Genomic DNA, 19,103 nt, shown 5'->3' on the forward strand with positions numbered 1-19,103 from the left:
CCTTCCGCTGAACGCTAAGGGCCACTAGGGGCTGCCCTACGACTCCTAAGAAGGGTTGCCTGCTGCCTACACTATGCCGGTACATGGAATCACTTTTGCTGCCTGGATCCCTGACAAACCGGCGCGGCGTCTTTATGGCGCCGTTACCGCTCCCGCTGGGCGTCGATGAAACCTGACAGCGTTTACTTAAACGGACGAATCTTTATCTCTCACCCTTTCCCGGCCGCCCTTCCCGAACAACAGGGTTTTATGGGAGATTTGGCTCGGAGGGTGGAACAGGTTCGTCTTTGTCGTTATTAGTTGGAACGAGTTTTAATGCACGAATTGCTGCGAAGACCGTTCCGAAATTGAAAACAATTTATCCGAGGAAACATTGTTGCTTCGAGGAGGGGCGTATCGATCTTCCGGTGACGATTATCGTCGAGGAGAAAAGTTTGGAAGTCAAGGGAAGGAGGTAAAATTCGAACCGCGTCGCGAACGCATTCGTAAGATCCCGTGTTAGAGCGTCGGCGACCGGGTTCTCCTCAATTTAAGATTCGGGAAACGGCAAGAAAACGACGACACGACGAGCCTGCGCGACGTACGAGTTGGCGACGGTCCAAGGAGATGCCAATTCAATCTTCCTCCCTGCTGCGGATGTAAAATTTCAGGTGGCCGACGCGAACTTTCCTCTCTCGCCGCCTTGTTCTCCCTTGGCCACTGCAGTCAGTCCTCTTCGAGTATGTTTCTTCGTCCCTTTCGGGCAGCCAGTGCCCGGGGTCTCTCTAACGACTCGCCTCGGAGTTCTTTAACAGAACTCGCCACACCACTCATCCGACAGGATAGCACTTCGCTTCTCGGTTTATTTTACTTCCCGTCATTTAATTATGTTACCCGGGCCCCGGGCTCGCGGGAGTAACGAGCTTGTTGCTCCGTGACGTACCAGACTGGACCGTAACTCTGGCCATTATGTATTTACATTCAAACAAATTCCCGGCGTACTGCAACGAGAAATGTCCTTTCCCGAATACCTTCGCCATTACCTTGTTACGTACAATGCGATCTGTTACATTCTCTGAAATTCTTTAATTTGTCTGCCATTTTGAATTTTACCCATGTTCATAATAAATTCATAAAATCCACAGACTAAGATGCAATTGAATGCTTCCTGCCAATAATCGCAATTGCATTTCGACCGTACAACGGAGATGATTCTAAAAAATGCGGGAGGTAGTATAAATGCATTTACGAAGCACTCTACCGGTTCCCATGTTTTAGACGTTCATCAAAGCGTCGCACGATTTCAGCTCGATCTCTCGTGATCTAACGACGCCGCATAATCAGGACGAAATCAGAGGAGAACTTCCGGGATACCTCCTGCCACTTACTTGTTAGCATACATCGTGCGGTGCGTCGAGCTCTGACACGTTCCGCGGCTCGAAACTTCGATCTTTCGCCTCAAACTGAAGAACATGGGCTCGCTGCAGAGCCACAGGGACATCGCATCGCTTCTCCTCTCCCTGTATCGCTTCTCCTATTTCTGCTGATCTTCTATTCGCCGAAAACTCTCCCGTCGAAAGTCGACTTTCCTCGATAAAGTGATGAGTTCGGCAAATCCGCGGAAAAATATTACGTGTACCGAAGAAAAAAAGAGGAATTAGGGATTCCCGTGTGTCGGGAACTTTCGTGCATTACTTCCGGGAGTATCAGATAACTTTGCGACCGGATGGAACGTCAACAAACATTCCTAATTACGGCGATTCGATTTTCGAAGAACTTTCGCGGGTTCCGTGGGGAAGAAATTTTGACATTTTACGGAGTTTCTTCGGAAAGTATGTTCGCTTACCTTGTACTGTCCCAAATTCTTCACGCTGCAGGCTAGCTTAATGTTGCGGCCTGCTGGAACTGTTACGTTTCCTATCTCGTCCACGAACTCGGGCTCGGTGATGGTGATTACTGGAACAAATGTGGAATGGACCATTAATACGATCCTCAATTTCTATATATCAGATATTCATTTTTCACGACGAGGTTCATTTATTTTGTATGGTAACATTTTACATTGTTCACGATTTCTAACAAGAATTTATTGTGTAATTAGTAATGTTTAAGTAGTGGGTTACTGAAAAAAATGTGGAATGGACCATTAACACAATCCTCAATTTCTATATATTAGATATTAATTTTTCACGACGACGTCCATTTATATATGTATACAGGATGTCCATTTGAAAACTTTCCAGCCGAATATCTCGAAAAGTATGGAAGATACTTAAAAAAGTGTAAAACACGTGTCCAAGGATTTCGAGGTGGAAAGAGGGTGGATACACAATTGGGCGGATATAAAAAAGTATCCTACGAAAATTGCTGGTCTTTATACGTACAATACGATCCCATAATAAAAAATATAGTTTTCCATTTGAAAAAAACAATGTTTACCTACAAATGACCTTGAAAACGCCCCTCTTTCCCCCTTAAAATCCTTGGACACGTGTTTCACATTTTTAAAATATCTTTCATACTTTTGCGATATTCGGTTGGAAAGATTTCAAATGAATACCCTGTATATATATTTTGTATTGTAACATTTCACCTAGTGAAAACGTATTGGCCTCTACGATTTATTGTACGGTTACAGTGACACAGAACTCGTTGTTCGTAATTTGCAACAAGAAAATGGTAGTCTACATCTATTGTGCGCCTAGTAATGTTCAAGTAGTGGGTTAATATAATCTCGGCGAGGATGGTAAAGGGAAAAGACTGTTGTCGCAAAGAATCCGGAAAAATCGGGGGCGAGGAGAGTTGTTTTTTTCTCGCGTCGGCCACGGTTCATGAAATAATGCTATTCACGGTGGAAACGCGATCGCGAATTTCAGGATGGATGGTTCGTCTTGGTCGGATGGGGGCGGGCACCTCGAAATCCTCCTGTGGATTCGATCAGCTTCCCACAACGGGAACAGTCTGTTACTTCTCAGGGCTGCGACGAGATGTACCGGCGCGGCGCGGCGGCAGACTTGAAAAATTGCATTTTGTATTCAATAACTAGGCTGTCAGGCCGACCGGCGAGCACCTATAACTCAAAGCGTATCCGCTCGCGTCCACGCAGGCTAGACGCCTCTCCTTTGCTGTACCGTGCCGGTACTTCGATCGATTTCTTTTCTTTGATACCACCTCCGCGATCCGGGAAACACGACTGATAGCACGTGTCTTCCCGGATGCTCTGCGACGTCGTGATTTCGAAAAGAACGAAGCCGCGGCGTTCGAGACCCGTATTCTTTTGAGCACCGAGATCCGTGACAGACACCTTGTTTCCGCTAGAAAAAAACATTGGATCTTGTTGTCCGATACACAGGGAAATCCGCTTTCACCTACTGCCTCTGCAGACACGATTTCTCCCGCATAATCGAAACGAGAACCGACCTATACATTTTTCTGGCAGGAGTTACCCCGGGCTTCAAAGTGCAAGGAATTTTAGTCGGGCACCAGGAAGTAGCTTTCCAATAGCAAACTGCAATAACTTACAGATTATTATTGAAAAGAATTTTTGAAAAATTTGTTTCAATGTAGGATCTACATTCGAAACGAGAATCGATCTATACATTTCTCTGACAGAAGTTACCTCCAGGCATTTTACAGATTATCATTGAAAACAATTTTTAAAAAAATGTTTTCAACGTGGGATCTATAGAATTCTCGTTTCTGTCGGAATTGGTGTTTGAAAGAATACATTGACGCTTTGTGTGACATATAGAAATTGTACGAAGCACGAATATATGTTCCTCTGGTATCAAGCGCACTGGCAACTGTATAAAAATCTACGTTCAGTAAAGCGAAATATCGTTCGACGTCTGTTGCTCCTGTTTGCAAGGATCTCCGTCGACCAGACACACAGCTCAGGTGAACGACGACTATTCACGGGTGCAGGTGTAACAGTGTGGATCGTTAGTAAAATTGCATTCGGACTCGAAACTAACGTTTCCGACCGCGGGAGGGAATTTTTTTAGAAAGCCGGTGCTCTCTTCAGAGGTAACGATCTTTCTCTTTTCTTGCCACCTCGTTTTCCCTCTATTCCCGTGGTCTCTATCCGCTGAGCCGGTTGCATGCTTCCAGCAGACATATCCCGCGTGTAATCCGTAATAACGTTTGAACTGCACACTTTGAACGCCATTAGGACCCAGAGAATCGGTAAATCCTCTCGCGATCCTGCACGCCGCGCCGTGGTTCGTTAGGTATTTGCCGGAAAAATTTTGCGGAACCACATTCCACATTTTAGTGGAGTCGTATATACTTCTTTGATGGCGATGGCGTTCACATTATTGTGCGAAATAAATCTCGGAAATTGGCCTTGCCACGTAAACGATTAGGAAATGAAGAAGCTCTGATATTGATATGGTTAATTAGCGATACGATCAAGAGAGATGCTGATCTTTTGGAATTGTGTAAAATTGTGCTGGCAAATTAATTGAGGCCTGAAAAATTTACTAAATCTTTTATACAATTAGGAAATGGAGAAGTTCCGATCTTGATATGGTTAATTAGCGATACGATCAAAGGAGGTGCTGATCTTTTGAAATTGTGGAGAATTGTGCTGGCAAATTAATTGAGGCCTGAAAAATTTACTAAATCTTTTATACATTTAGAAAATGCAGAAGCTTTGATATTGGTATGGTTAAAATTGTGGGAAGAATTTACTGAATAAATAAAAATTAAACCAACTTCGAAAAAACGCAGTGAAAAGTATGGAATAATTTTCATTTAATTTATGTGTATACACGCGAACTTAAATACAATACAATCTTTTCGGAGGCGGCGCAAAATTGAAAATTTTCGACACTGGAAATTACGAAAATCCTTAAATTCTTCTAAATACTAATATATTTATATTTAAATAATATATTTGCGCCGCCTTTGAAAAGATTGTATTGTATTTAACGACGTCGCGTCGTTACTGTTCCTAATGTCTAACATTCAGCGGAGTTCACAACGGTATCACCACCCTACATTTTCGCAAATAACATCGTAATTAATAAAAAAATGTAAAAATTTTTTTGCACGGGACCATCCCGGGAACATACTCTACAAGATGCAGAAGGTTTCGTTCCGATTGGTCCATTCATCTCGGCGTAATCGGTGAACATACATAGAAAAAACAAGCGAAAAAAAGGCACATACAGATCGAATTGAGTAACCTCCTCCTGTTTCGAAGTCGGTTAAAAATAAATTGTGGTCATTCAAATCGCCCGCATGAAAATGACGCCCGAAACATTCGCTAAATCTTGTATTGCAATCTTTTCAGGATCCTCTGACACCCGGTTACCGCCTGACAGAACGTCTTCGGCCAGACTGACTATTTTGCAGGTTAGCATAGCACGCGGGATCGTCTGGTACACCGTCACGTCGCGTCGGGTCGACCATAAAAATAAATACACAATGGCGGGGCGGCGTCGCGTCGTTTTTGCGAAGAAAGCACGCACATTCCGGGGTCTCGCACGGCCAGATTTATGCGGCCGAATATATGTATATGTACACAGGCAAATAGATGGAACGGAAAGAAAATGGAGTAGGTTGGGGTGTACGGGGGAAAGGTGAGTTTTAAAGGTGACTCGAAGTGACTCCTGCTCGGCGAGCGAACAGGACGTACGCTACTAGGAAATTCTCTTTGGGCCACTGACATCGACTTCGCTATCCAAAAGACTAGGTAACTGCGTAGCTACGTATGTACACATGCAGATAGACAAGCGCGCACAGATACCTGGAGATGCACGGATCCTCGTTCCGTATGAGACCACATTTCGAACTCACTGCTACCCTCCTGCTTGCTAGCCACTCTATCTTCTCTAGCTATCTACCTGTGACCCCGTGCACTACGCCGATTTCCCTAGTTCATAAAGACTACGAACTTTCCGCGAGGAATCAAAGATTCGTGTGAGAGCTTAGTGCGCCGAACACCTGCTCGCCGAAAGGGTTCCGTCGGATTCGAGCGTGACGAGCGCTGCCGCGCGCACGCGGCCATGCATTTTAGATAGCACAGCCTCGTTAGCGATTTCAAACAAGGTCGTGGAACCGTGTGCCAACGGGCAGATTCCGAAATTGTTATCAGCCGCTGCGGCCTGGCTCTCTAGAAACTGACAACCCGTGTTCGAACACTCTATCGGCCGAACTAATTTTCGTTAACAGTCCGCGAACTGAACGGTTCCCATTCGAGATTCACCGACGATTCGATCAAACTAATTCGAATCTGCTCAATTCGCTATCCGATTGGCGTACGTGCAGAACCTGCTGTAAGCCGAGACAGAAAATCTCTATTTTAATGAACGCAATTTTAAAGACGTGGCCGAGAAGTTTGCCAAAAATATTCTATCGGATTCTAAATAGCTAAATAAATCGTGTGCTAGGAGGAGACCTCGTTTAAGGCGGTAGTATAGCCTCGGATTGTAACTAGAAAGGGACTAGAATTTTACTAGATTTTGGGTCGAAACATGGGTTTGCGTGCTTCGGTTGTTTGACCTTATTTGAACAGATTTTGGGCTGGGTGAGGGCTCATTCTAAAGAGGAAGGTTCATCACAGTGCGCTCTGGTCATCATATAAGTAAAAAAAGTCTTCCAGAGACAGAAAAATGCATTGAAATCTGCGGGAATTTCTCTAGATTTTTTCTCTACTTTGGGCCCTCATATTATTAGTTATAAACATAATCTCGTTAAAATCACGACCAGAGCGCACTGTGATGAACCTTCTTCTTTAGAATGAGCCCTAAGCGCGCAAACCCATGTTTCGACCCAAAATCTAGTAAGATTCTAGTCTCTTTCTAGTTACAATCCGAGGCTATACTACCGCCTTAATGGAACACACGAAACAGCATTTCGACAGCTCTCTTCCTTCCCACAGGATAAACAGGTTACACGTCGAGTCGGCGCGTTGTCCGCGGCTCGATTCAGTCAAGGATCCGATCGTTCTCATTACAGAGCCTCAAAGTAGCCGAAGTATTAATTACGGTGAAAAGTAGAGCGACTCGAGTCGCGAGATAATTAATACGATGCCCGGGAGTATCGGCTGTCGTTCGCGAATTAACGAGCGGAGTGAAGCGGGGTCGGGAATCGGTCAAAGCGACTGAGGGGAGTGTGCTCTCGAGGGATGGTGGGTTTCCTTGGGGCTGCGGGATCCGCCAGAAATCGCTAAGAGCTTCGAAGAACCGGAATGCGAGAGTGCATGACGTTCGTCGAGCGATATACTGGGTGTTCTTGTTCGGCGACAGAAAATTTAGTCTATGATTTCTCGTTGTGGACTTCTCGTTAGCGCTACACCCTGCTCTTGGTGTTATTTTTGATGTTGTTCTTCTTTTGCTATTGTCAATCCCATGCCCATGGTCATAGGTCGTTTAGAATCGAATTCTCAGCTTGTCGCTGCCCATAGCTTGTAATCGAAGCTGAAATAGCAACACTTTGTCCTCGATGTTGGTCTTACATTGTTTCGAAGAAGTGCTCGATCAATTTCCTACCTAAGCATTGACGAACACCCTGTATGTAGCAACGTGTGTCCCCGTGGCGTCGCCCCGCGCTAATTGGAAGGGCCGCCTGGGAAACGAAAACGAGCGCGACGACGAAACGGAAACGCTGCCGCGACGCTGGGAAACGCGGAAAACTCAGTGCCGGTACACAAAAGCGTGCTTATGGTCGGTGGGGAAAACGCGTACCCCATCGGCCCGGCCGACTTCCACGCGACACCCTCCGGTGATTAAAGACCGAGAGATCCCTTCATTACCGCTCGAGTGGCACCCGCGAATTTTAATTAATATCTGTCAACGGTCTAGGCTGTGCCGATCGGCCGTTTTCCCGTGTCACGTCCTGGAGATCATCCGATCCCCCCTCATCCTTCCCTCCCCTCTTCCAGAACGATATATCGTGTTTATTAATTCAGTAACAAGCAAGAAAGTACACCCAATGCTGAGAAACGGAGACCGGGAGAGCCGACCGTGTTCGACTCGATTGGTGATTAGACCCGCTGCTCGAGCACATTCGTCGAAATTGGGAGAGATACTCTCTCTCTCTTTCTGTTCTCGTAGCAAGAGTTTGTTATTACTTGAGAGCGATGGCCCGATTCTTTCGAAAGATAGAGGAATCTTAAGGGGCAATGCAGTTCGAGGGAATCGTTGTTGCGAGAAAGTTAGTGGGTTCGCTGCAGCTTGTTACTTTCTTGAGTGCTCGCAATTTCGAGAAATTTCGGTGCTTCCTCGATCGGGAATGTTCCTGTTTAAGGTAATAGTTACCTTCAGTCAAACGTTACGCTTTAGTTGCTATTCATTAATTAATGAACCAATCTGTTTAAACATTTGAAAGTCACTCGAAATCCGAACGAACATTCTTCTCTTTTCACAGTAGCGTGTAGATCGAGTACACTAGAAATTCCAATTTTTACGAGCAGCTTCGCGAACGTGGGTGCGAGAGAAAAATTTATTTCGTCGAGTAGCAGGTTCATTGTAGCGAGGAATAGGGGAGCGCGGTGTTAATTTTCGTTAATGCACGAACCAGTACAAGTCGCAGGCATGGTGTGCTCGAGCGTTCTACTTATTCCAATCGCAGCGACCTACCCGGACGGGATGTTCCTAATGTTAATTCACCTTCGTCCGCCAAATTGAAAGTTTATTCAGGAAGGAACACAGAGGAACCGAGAGGCGAAAGTTTTTGCTTCGACGTTACCGCAAGAAATCGCTGACTTGCTACATCTGGTCCTACTCGGACGGGATTTATCACTGGCGGCCGGAGTTGTGTGTGTGTGTGTGTGTGTCTCCTTAAAAATTATATCACCTGCGGTAAAATATCGTTCCGGGCGAAAACCATCCTTCGGTATTTCTGCCAATCCCTTTAACATTGTGACGAAAAATTACCATGTCGTTCGGTAAATCATTTTTGATTCTGGAACGAGACTGCGTTTGAATATGGTGGAAATGGAAGAAGTTCAGCATGGGTAGCAAATTTACTGAAATTACCAAAATGACTGCCAGATTCTTTTCTTTCACTAATTCGTGCAGTTACAGGGAATGATCAATTCTGTTTGTAATTCTCGATCCATCTCGACTTTTCTCCTGAATAATCACGCGAGAGCTGCGAAGCTTGAGCAGAGCAGGCGGCTAACGAGGTCCTAATTCGACGGAAAATGAATATTAAAACTCGGGGTAACTGCAAGGCACAAAGGCAGCGAGACGAGTGGTTAGTTGCAGGATTTCGGAGGTGCTCGAGACAGCAGCATCCGACAAAGAAAATGAACAATTCCGAACTGTGCAATTATCGTCCGGCTGAGCGAGTCATTATCAACTTGGCGTCGCGACGCGGAGACATTCGTCGCGACGCGTCTCGTCGCGGAGACGTCGTCGTCGCATATGAAAACCTGTTCTCTCGCTCTGTTCCCTTTCTCTCTTGACATCGTCTCCACGGAGAGAGAGAAGGGTCTCGACGAAACACTGTTCTTCAGGGCTTGCCGGCGTGTTGTGCACGAGGCTTCCGAGTATGGGGGAGCGGCAGGAGCAACAGTTTATGTCAATTTTCCGCTCCAGGTAGCGGGGCAAGCCTTGGAACGGGTCTCTCTGACTACATCGCGTGCAGCCTGAGCGTATCCTCGCGAAAATATCGCTGTTACGGAAGCAATAGGCAATCGAGCGTGTGAAATATTTCTCCCGCGCGAATGTGCCACTGCAACATAGCGACATAGCAGTCTCGTTGCTCGAGCTGTCCTCCCGCCGACTTCTCTTTGTCATTAATAACTGACAAATCGGATCTGGGGAATCGGCTCTTCACGAGCCTGATTAACTGGCAACGAATCTTCTTCGGATTTCTTGGGAAGCGACAGTCGAGATCGAACACACCGCATGCCTTGAATCTTTAAATGTCTCCCAGACGTTCGAAACGCTCGTTCTTTACACAGACGGACGTTCCGTTCCAATAAGAGGCCGATTCAGGTTAGTGGAACTCTTTTCGACAGGCTGGCACGGTTTTGGATTCTACTCTCTGCTTCGATTCGTTCTGATGAACAGCGTCGTTGCTACTTGAACATATGGAGGTGTTTTTTAAAAATTCTTTTTCATCTTTACCGACCAGGAACACGGAATCTGGGACTCGGTGTTTCGAGAACGATGACGGCGGCGTTCGGAGCGATGTGCCGACGAAAGTGTCGAAGGGAGTCCAGCCGAGGGCGGGATCGACGCGTGAATTCCGGCAAATGGCAGAGGCGAACGTGGCCCCGGGTCCGAATTGTTTTCGCATTCCCGGATTTTCATTAAACCGAGATCGCAATCGCGGACTCGAACCCCCGGAGTAGAACTTAAAAGGTGGCGGGATAACTTTGCCGGGAACGTTCCGTTCATCAGAAATGCATGGGGTTTCGGACGGCCGATCCCGCAGCCGAAAAAACCGACCGTTTCCGTTCTTCTTTTCCCTTGGTTCGTTTTTTCTCGGCGGGCCGGCAGCGCCGTAAAGTCCGAACGAAATCCGAGATAAGGCGTGTGCACGCACACCGGGACCCGCTGATACGAAAGTTTGCCAGTGGAAAACCGCCGCGCGTGTTCCCATTTGCATATACAGGGTGTCCCGGGCAAAGGACCCGCGCGGACTCTTTTTCACTTTTTCCTCCGCCCTCCCCTTCACCGTGGAGTCGTGGTTTTCGCGGAAAGCATCTTTCGCGGGCAAACTTGCATGGCTTTAAAGCCCGCGGTGCGAACGCGCCCTCTCTTTTCCCGTCCTTTTCGCCTGTTCCGCGAGATTTTCGAATCGTTCCCTCGGCCAGAACTTTCCACTTACCGTCGCCGCGCCACCGTTTTCTATGTTAAACAGATCACGGAATTAAATATTATGTTAAAGAGACCCGACGCGACGGCATGTCGACCGCTGAATTCGCACCGCATTCCCCGCTGGAGAACGTGGGCACACGGTTTTTGCTTTTGTTGGCCAGCGCAACTGTACTGTTATTTATAATCAACCGACCGGGCGGCCGTATGTAAATAGCTGTTTTTATTGTGAATAGAAAATATTTGTTCTTGGTATTGTTCTATGGACCGGACCGCGCCGTACGCTACGAAACGGAAATTTATTTAAAGCACCGGTGATTTTGTCCAGTTAGAGGCGAACGGAAAACAGAAACTGTTGACGAACTTTCTTTAGCTGTAATTGAAACTTCCACGATTGTTTCCGTGCTCTTGTATTCTTTAATAATACTATCCACATAATCATTTTACGGTTGTTAGTTGGAAACAGAGAAAATCACGACACGCTGCGCTGCGAAACCAGAAATCCGGCGTTAATTCGCGAAGTTAGGGTGATTTGAGGGAGTGATTGACGCGCGAACGGTGGAACAAATGTTGCCGTCGAGCCGAACAAATGCCCGGAGCTTGTTCGTGTTGGTCTCGCGGGTTGAGCCGGTTCCACGGATCGAGCTTGAAGGTCTGGTTAAAATAAATTGCGGGGATGCTGATCCGATGCGCCGCGCCCCGGCTCAATCGAATCGGCAGCTCGGGGAGCTAAGTCTAACAGCGTCGGCGGTAGGCGACGGTAGTCGTGTCTCTCCCCGGCGTAGATGGTCTGACAAATGACAGCAGTCTGTCTGTCCCGGGACCAATGAGTCGTCCTTATCAGGCCGCTTCACGGGCGCAGCCTCTCGATTTTTCCCGTGGAAAAGGCGAAAAAGGGTGTCGGGTCTATCTATCGATATCACTTCGCTGCCATGGTGGTAGACTGATGGTGGAAAAACAACACCGTAGGGTAGATAAACCTTTCTTTTCCCCGAGCCGATATCATTGGCCCGCGAAGATTAAGTGCCGGCAATAAAGAAGTAAAACACCGACGAAATATATATATGGGTAGACAGATATGACGCGACGACGACGTCCGACTACCACTCATCACCCCGGGAACCTTCCGATTAATTATGTTCTTTCGCGATCGAATTATTCCTTGATTCGAACGACGCTCTTCCTTCCCTCCCCCCTCTCTCTCTCTTTCGATAACGAATTTATCGAAGGATTCCCTCTTGCAGATTTTATTGCAGCCGACAGGCAATTACGAGAACCATTGAAATATTAACGAGGGTACTGTTACCCTTTGTTACTCCGAAATCAGTTCTCTTTGATCAGGAATCCCCGGCGACGAAAGAAATCTGTCGAGAATATTTCGTTTCTCGAGTCGAAGACTTTACACGACTATCCGTCTGAAATCTCCCTGGAAGTATACTGAGTTATAATTGAGCGACGTATTAATCGGTCATCGAACCGTTCGAGCAGACGAAAATTCGTTGCGCGGGGGAGCGAGACGCGTCCGCGTTCGATAAGAAAGCCGAGGCGGCGCGCCACGGTAGTTAAACGGCTGTGAAACAATTCGCCCGCGCTAATTGGTCAGCTAGTTAACAGGAGATTTTAATCTGCGCGCGGCACACTAATATTTTCCGTCGGACCGGGGCGGAGGGATCCAATCGGGCAAGAAGCGACTCGGGAGCCGAAGCGAACACGAAAACAAAAACACGCGGGGGACTCGCAATCTCCAGTTTATCCGGGAAGGGCTCCTCCTTTCTCCGTTCGCCGAAAACGGTGTAACTTCGTGCCCAATAACACTTCCATCAATAACCCATCTGCGAAATCTCCTCGTATCCGGTTCGTATCTGTTCGGGGGTAGAAAGGGGGTGGAAGAAAAAAGGAACGGAGGAGCCGAGCGGAAAGCATCCCGTGCCGGTTCCCCTTATCTACTTCAAAATCACAAGCGTTCCACGTATTAAAGCGGGCCGTTATACTCTTACCACGATTTTAGACTCCCACCCCCGGCGTACCGGCGCGGCGGGGCGCGTCTCGTTCCTTTTTTTCCCGGGGGCCGACCGCTTTTTCCTTCTTTCTCCGGTGCTCGCCTCTTATTTCCCACCTTATCGGTTCAGATCTCATAAATTTCACGGAAAACGCGATTAAGCGGCCCCAGGTTGCGCCCGATTCCCCCTCCGCGACCCCCAACCCGCTGCCATCCACCCCGTCTTCCGGCGAACCGCCAACCCCCTCGGCGACCCTTCCAATCTAAGTATTCAAATGAGAGGACCCCGACTCGCGCCCGCACGTCGTATAGCTTTTTACAATCGTTCTCCTTCTTGTTACATCCCCCCCGGACCTAAACTCACCCCCTAGGAACGGGTTGGAGGGGTGCGAAGAACCTGGAAATCTGCGAACACCAGAAAAGTGGCTGCACTGGTGTTGCCCGGATCTGAGAAAACGGGAATTGTTGAGACGCAACGTAACGCGAGACCCACGATACTGGCCAGTAAACAACAAAAGAAAATACATAAAAAATGTGAGATCAAATTTTTTACAGGACGCGAATACAGGAAAATAATATGCTGGAGATAAATTATACTTTTGTTGTATTCGTTGGAAGCTCCTACTAGATGAAGTGGAAAGGATTTAATATCCTTTGGAAACGCGATCACAGAGATTGTTTATCGAGTGAGCGACATTTATGGCCCGGAGCGTAGTTGTTGGAGTACCGTCAGATTGTATTGTAGTATGGCAGTTAGTACAAACTACTGACTAATCGCTCCGGGAATCTAGATAGCGGGGATCACGATTAAACGCGACCATTACCAAAGTTTTCTACTTTCGAAACTTCGATTAAAGTGCTTAAAAATATTTGACCAGACGCTTTAGATTATCGGGGGCAATAAAAAGAGCGGTAAAAATGTCGGAGTAGGTCGACCGCGCTGCTACATCATCTTCAACGTTGTTAGATTTTCAATCCCGTCGATTTAACGTTCCACGGTCGCGCAGAATTTTAACAGCGAAATAAAATTAATTCTCATCGTGCGTCTGACCACTATCGACCACTTCTACTTAGCCAAGGCCACGCCGTAATTACCAGCTCCGTTCAAATATTGAAACAAGACGACTCGCGCTTAAACTTCCATCGAAATACAGGTCGCACGGCAACATCTGCAATGAATTTTGCAGTACCATATCCATTCGACCTGAATTTAACTCGAATGTTGCGTACTCGTGTACTCTCTTGTCGTCGACGTTGTCTTCGTAGATTTCAGCAGTGTATCAGCCATTTAAAATCTGCCCGCAGGACGGCGCGGAGCGATCCGACTATTTCGTTTCTCCGGCCAAACACTGCTTACCAGTTTGTTCTAAAAATTGCATCGTCCAAACGCTTACGTACTCTCGAAATCTCGGCCCGAAGTTCCGTATCGTTTGGAAGTACAGTCGTTCCCGGCGATATTGCGGCGGTAGCATGCGCGCCGATAAGACAATGCTTGGCCCTGGGAAGAAAATGTCGTGCATTGCTCTTTCCGATTGCGCGATAGAAGTTTGAATAGCGTCCGTAATGCCTTTGTCATTTCCCAGCCGAAAAACCAGTGGGTTACACTAATGCGAGACTGTTAATAATTCTAGACTTTTCTTTTCGATAACGCGAGAGCCCATTGTACGACAACGGAAAAGGCAGATAATCACCGTGAAGTCGATATCACCGACTCGGGAAAGGGCGGAAGACAATAAAGCGCCTGGCGCAATAACATTTCCAGAATTTTCAAGCTTGGGAACAATCTCATTGTAATTAGTATATCCGGGACGTAACCTAATTGAAGCGATGAAGCAAACTGTGAACTTTAATGCGAGCATTACCGGAGAAAAGTTGGCTTTCTCGGATTTAGCGCGTAAAAGCGCGATCTCATCCCCTAATGAGAGTCGGCAGGGGCGCGGCGCGTTTAAAGATACAACAGGAGTAATGAGGAAAGATCTCGCAACGAGAGAGAATCGGGATACGTTATGGTAACAAAGAAATGAAGGAAACGAGGCGCACCGAGAGATTAATCCGATTTAATAAAAGGGAGGCTCCAGACATCGTTACCCGGAAATTATAGTATCTCGCACGTGAAGAAATTTCTATAAATCCACCGGCAGCGATAATTAATCATCACGTTATCACGGATTCGTCCTGCCCCGATACTCTGTTACGTCCATCGTCGCTTCGCTTTGTCAATTCGCGAATTTACTAATGTTTCCAGTAGAAGAAGTCAACCATTGATCAGACCACACCGTTTAGTAACATTTTCAGTAGTAGAGATCTACGATATCCGCTCGCTCCCTCGTCGTGTAATATTATACAGGGCCAAGATTTGCACTTTTTCCGCTTGGGGTGGAGATCTGGAAGAAATACGAGTCTTTGTTTCGACGGCGATAAAATCAGAAGCGGGTCGGCCCGCCCGGCCCTCCGAAAAGACGCCGCGGTCGAACGAGCCGCGGATCGGAGGCCCTTATCTAAATGAACTGCCGTGTCGTGCGTACTTTCGGCAAATGGCCGAACGACGCAAGGAAACGTTCGTTTCTCCCCGGAGAAAGTATAATTGGACGAGACGCTAAAAGTCGACGATCGGCGAGTCGCGTCGCGTCGGGTAAACTTGGAAGATCTTGGCAGATCTCCACGGTGGATCTCCTTCGTTGCCGGTTCCGATGTCTGAATGGCATCGTTGCCGGCTTAATAAATATCGAATGCCCTTGACGTTGCATCGATATCTTATCGCTGCTCGCGTTAAGCTTGATTAAACGGGCCAACTCGACGGCGAATTCGAATTGCCCGCGTCAAACACATCATTTCGTTGACTCGCAGTAGGTTCGCATAAACGTAAAGTGACTGAACAATTTAGATTTGCTTAATGAATTGCTACGGATTAATTCGCAGAAACTTGCGCATATTAATTCGTATACTGCTAATTCCATTGCGCTTGTGTACTACGCTTCTGCAAGAACTCGGAACTGAAATTCACATGATGGGAAAAAATAGATTAATTCGCTCCACCGCTTACCATTTCGAACCGATTGAATCATCGCAGAGAAGGAGCCCCGTACGATTTTCCTCTCCGGTTCACCAGATACAACTTCCCCCGGCAAAATGTATCTCTTATGCTTTGAGCATTTCCACCGTTGTTGTTTTGTTCCCCGTGTCGCCGGTGCCTTACATGCGAGTCGCGCGATTTCAACTGCGTCTCCGCACTCGACTAGACTGTTTACCAAAGACCGGGAAACAGCCGCGAGTGTACCGATTCGGCCGCAGCAGCCACGAAAACGATTCCATAAAGGCTTCGCGTTTCAGCGGATTGGCCCCCCCCCCCAAGAGCGAAACCATTTGAAATATTACTCTCGAACGATTTTCAAGTGATTCTATGAGCATTTCAGCTTTGTGCCGGCCGTTTGGCCGCGTTTCCCATCGATTGTTGTGCGCCAATCTTTCGAATTAGTCATTCCATTGTTCGATCACGGTAAAACCGTTGCGGCCCGGTTCTTTTGTGCGCCCGCCGGATTCGCCGGGAATTTTACACGGTTTTTAATCGGGCCGCGGTTTCGACAATCGAGCGACTGTCGCGCTTTGCCAGCGGGAACACGGTTAAAACTGCGCCGTGTAAAATCCGCAACAATTTTCCTTCGGTGCTGCGCGTTCGTCAAGATGCAACCATAGAGAAATTACAGAGTGACAAAAAATAACGGAGTTAATCATTTCTTATTATAATTCTGTCAAATTGACGAATTTTGAAAAACCAAATAATAACAACCATAACATGGACCTTTAGTATTCATATATTTAAGAAGTTTCGAAATGGCCACCCTTTGCGCCGATACAGAGGCTCAAACGTGTCTTGAAATTTTCGGCTATGGGCCGCAGCTCTTCTGGCGTCATTCGGTCCCACTCCTGGTACAGAGATTTTTTCAATGACTCCAAATTTTTATGGGGCCGAACACAGAATATATTTAAGGTCTATGTTATGGTTGTTATCATTTGGTTTTTCAATATTTCTCGATTTGACAGAATTATAATAAGAAATGTTTAACTCCGTTATTTCTTGTCACCCTGTAAAACGATCACAGTGCGATTAACGAAACAAAAACAATTTCGGCAAAGGAACGTCGCTGATTCCGGCCAGTCGGTTTCCCATTCCTGTGGACAATAGTTGCGCGATAGCGTGGCCGGCCGCTCGATAAATATACTTGACAAAATCTCCGGGCGATCCTTCTTCGTAATCATGCCGGGTATCGGGACCGCAGCGTCGGCAAACACGCCGTGCCACCGCCGACGCAGTTTGTCCTTCATATTTCCGCGGTGTACTAAAATGATACTTCTCCCCCGTCCGTCGTAAAGTAAATCCTCTCGAGAATCACGTATCGTAAGGACGGATTTATTCCCCGGCCGCCCGTACGAGAGCGAGGTAAGACGCCGGAGTGAGAATATCGGATTTACGTACTGTTCTGCTTGCCTCTTTGGCCCAGGCGCAACCCTCCCTTGTTCTTTTCTGTTTTCCCTTGCCTCTCTCGCGTGTTTACGCCGCCCACCCACACCCATCCGCTCCCCGTTCCGTCGCTTTAAAATGCGATTCCATGCCTCCCGCGCCGACTTTACTCGGCTGACTTGCGGCGGACATTATATCCCCTTATCCGGCGACTTGCCGACGCTGTTCTCGGATCTTTAATTTGTTCGCCACCATTTGCTTCAACGTCCCCCGTGGTTGCGGCACTTTTAACCCTTGTAAAACGCTGTTCTCATCGCGAGAGAACTTTTATTTCGCTTGACTTCATCCGTCTTTCATTTATTTGTTCGTTAACGCTCGTGGCCCCGGAATGTATTATGAAAGAAGAAGAAATTTTGATCGATAACCCCGTCCCGCGTTGATTGGATTTAAATACTAACAGCGCTATATACGGACTGAATGGCATATTTTCGGGCGCGGCTAATGACGGATAACACGGTTCGTTCGTCGCATAATTTATTAGCAAATTTTCAACGTACAGAATGTGTCCATTAATCGCGGGCAGATTTCACGTTCACGTGAAATATGAATCTGAATGTAATCAGAACATTCGCATTAAGCAACCATGTGATTTGCGGGTGTATGTAATTAAGCTACACAGTACGATTAGTGTTTATAAATCAGCTGCCGTACGTACGCTGCCAGAGTCGCGATAAATAATTCAAGGTTTCTGCTGATAGAACGATTCTTCCGACGCCGGGCCATCCGGATCCAGTTTAATGTCGCTTAAACGTCGATGATTACAAATTTGTAATAATCGTAATTGTGTTACACGGTATAGAATGTTAATGCAGCTACAAACACGAGGAACAATACGATAAACGTTCCATTTAATTCGAATCGTTTTGTTCGCGAGCATTATTCATCTACATTGATACAGATTCATTAAAAAATCACGCGAATTCAATCGACCATCGAGGCATTCGACAAACCACTGAACGAACAAACACGGATCTAAATATCTGCGATTCCTCGCTGCTTCGATGTCCGAGGCGACCTTATTTCCAACTCATTGGGAGAAATCGATGTTACCATAGCTTCCTTTTTTCCGCCGTGCCATTGGCACAATGGTCTTATTAAGGTGTCCCTATTTGCGCCGAGGGTTCATTTAAATATGCATGGAACTTATTCCAACCCTCCCTCTCCGTTTCACACAGAAAATATTTTCATTAGCCGCTACTCACTTGCCCAAGACACCTGGAACTATTTCGAGCGTGTCTGGAAATTGATTCACCAACATTTCCAGTAGTACAGGTCAACGATTACCGACCGCTTAGGCGCAGGACTCAACTTGCGTCAAGCATCGTGTTTTCTTATGCGAATAACATCATAGAATTGATATAGATTTTCTGTGATTTGTATTATATGTGCTTGGATACAGAAATGTATATACATCATTTCCAGTGAAAGCAGCATTATAATTTCGATAATCTTCTATATAATAAAAATCAAATGCTGTTCGTTGGTCACGGGAGAACGGGAGAACGGCTGCACCGATTTGGCTAATTTTTTTTTTTTAAATGTTCGTTGTAGTCCGAATTAGGTTATAGGATAAGAAAAATTGGAAAAGTATCACGGAAAAATGGAAAATTCGGGAACAACTAAAAGTGCTTTTATAATCATATTTCAATACAACAAAAATTTCAATAGAACGTCGCAGCTTTTAATCAATATTTCAATAGAAATTTACATTATCGACGTCTGTTTGGAGAGTCACACACCAAATAAAATGCGTACCACTAACCCTCTCGTTGTAAAATAAAAAACCAGAAATCAGTACAGTCATTTCCACGCACAATAGCCACCTTCAAGG

The 19,103-nt window shown here is 46.5% G+C and overlaps 1 protein-coding gene across 1 annotated transcript in view; it reads right to left on the bottom strand.

Annotated features, from left to right (window-relative positions):
• Positions 1–19,103, bottom strand: part of LOC143213742 (lachesin) — a 246,351-nt gene that overhangs the window by 163,802 nt on the left and 63,446 nt on the right. Inside the window, exon 2 of the mRNA XM_076433871.1 lies at positions 1,826–1,935. Within this exon, the coding sequence (XP_076289986.1) occupies positions 1,826–1,935 (110 nt within the window). The remainder of the gene's footprint in view (positions 1–1,825; positions 1,936–19,103) is intronic.

Source organism: Lasioglossum baleicum, chromosome 11, assembly GCF_051020765.1.
Source record: "Lasioglossum baleicum chromosome 11, iyLasBale1, whole genome shotgun sequence".
NCBI lineage: Eukaryota > Metazoa > Arthropoda > Insecta > Hymenoptera > Halictidae > Lasioglossum > Lasioglossum baleicum.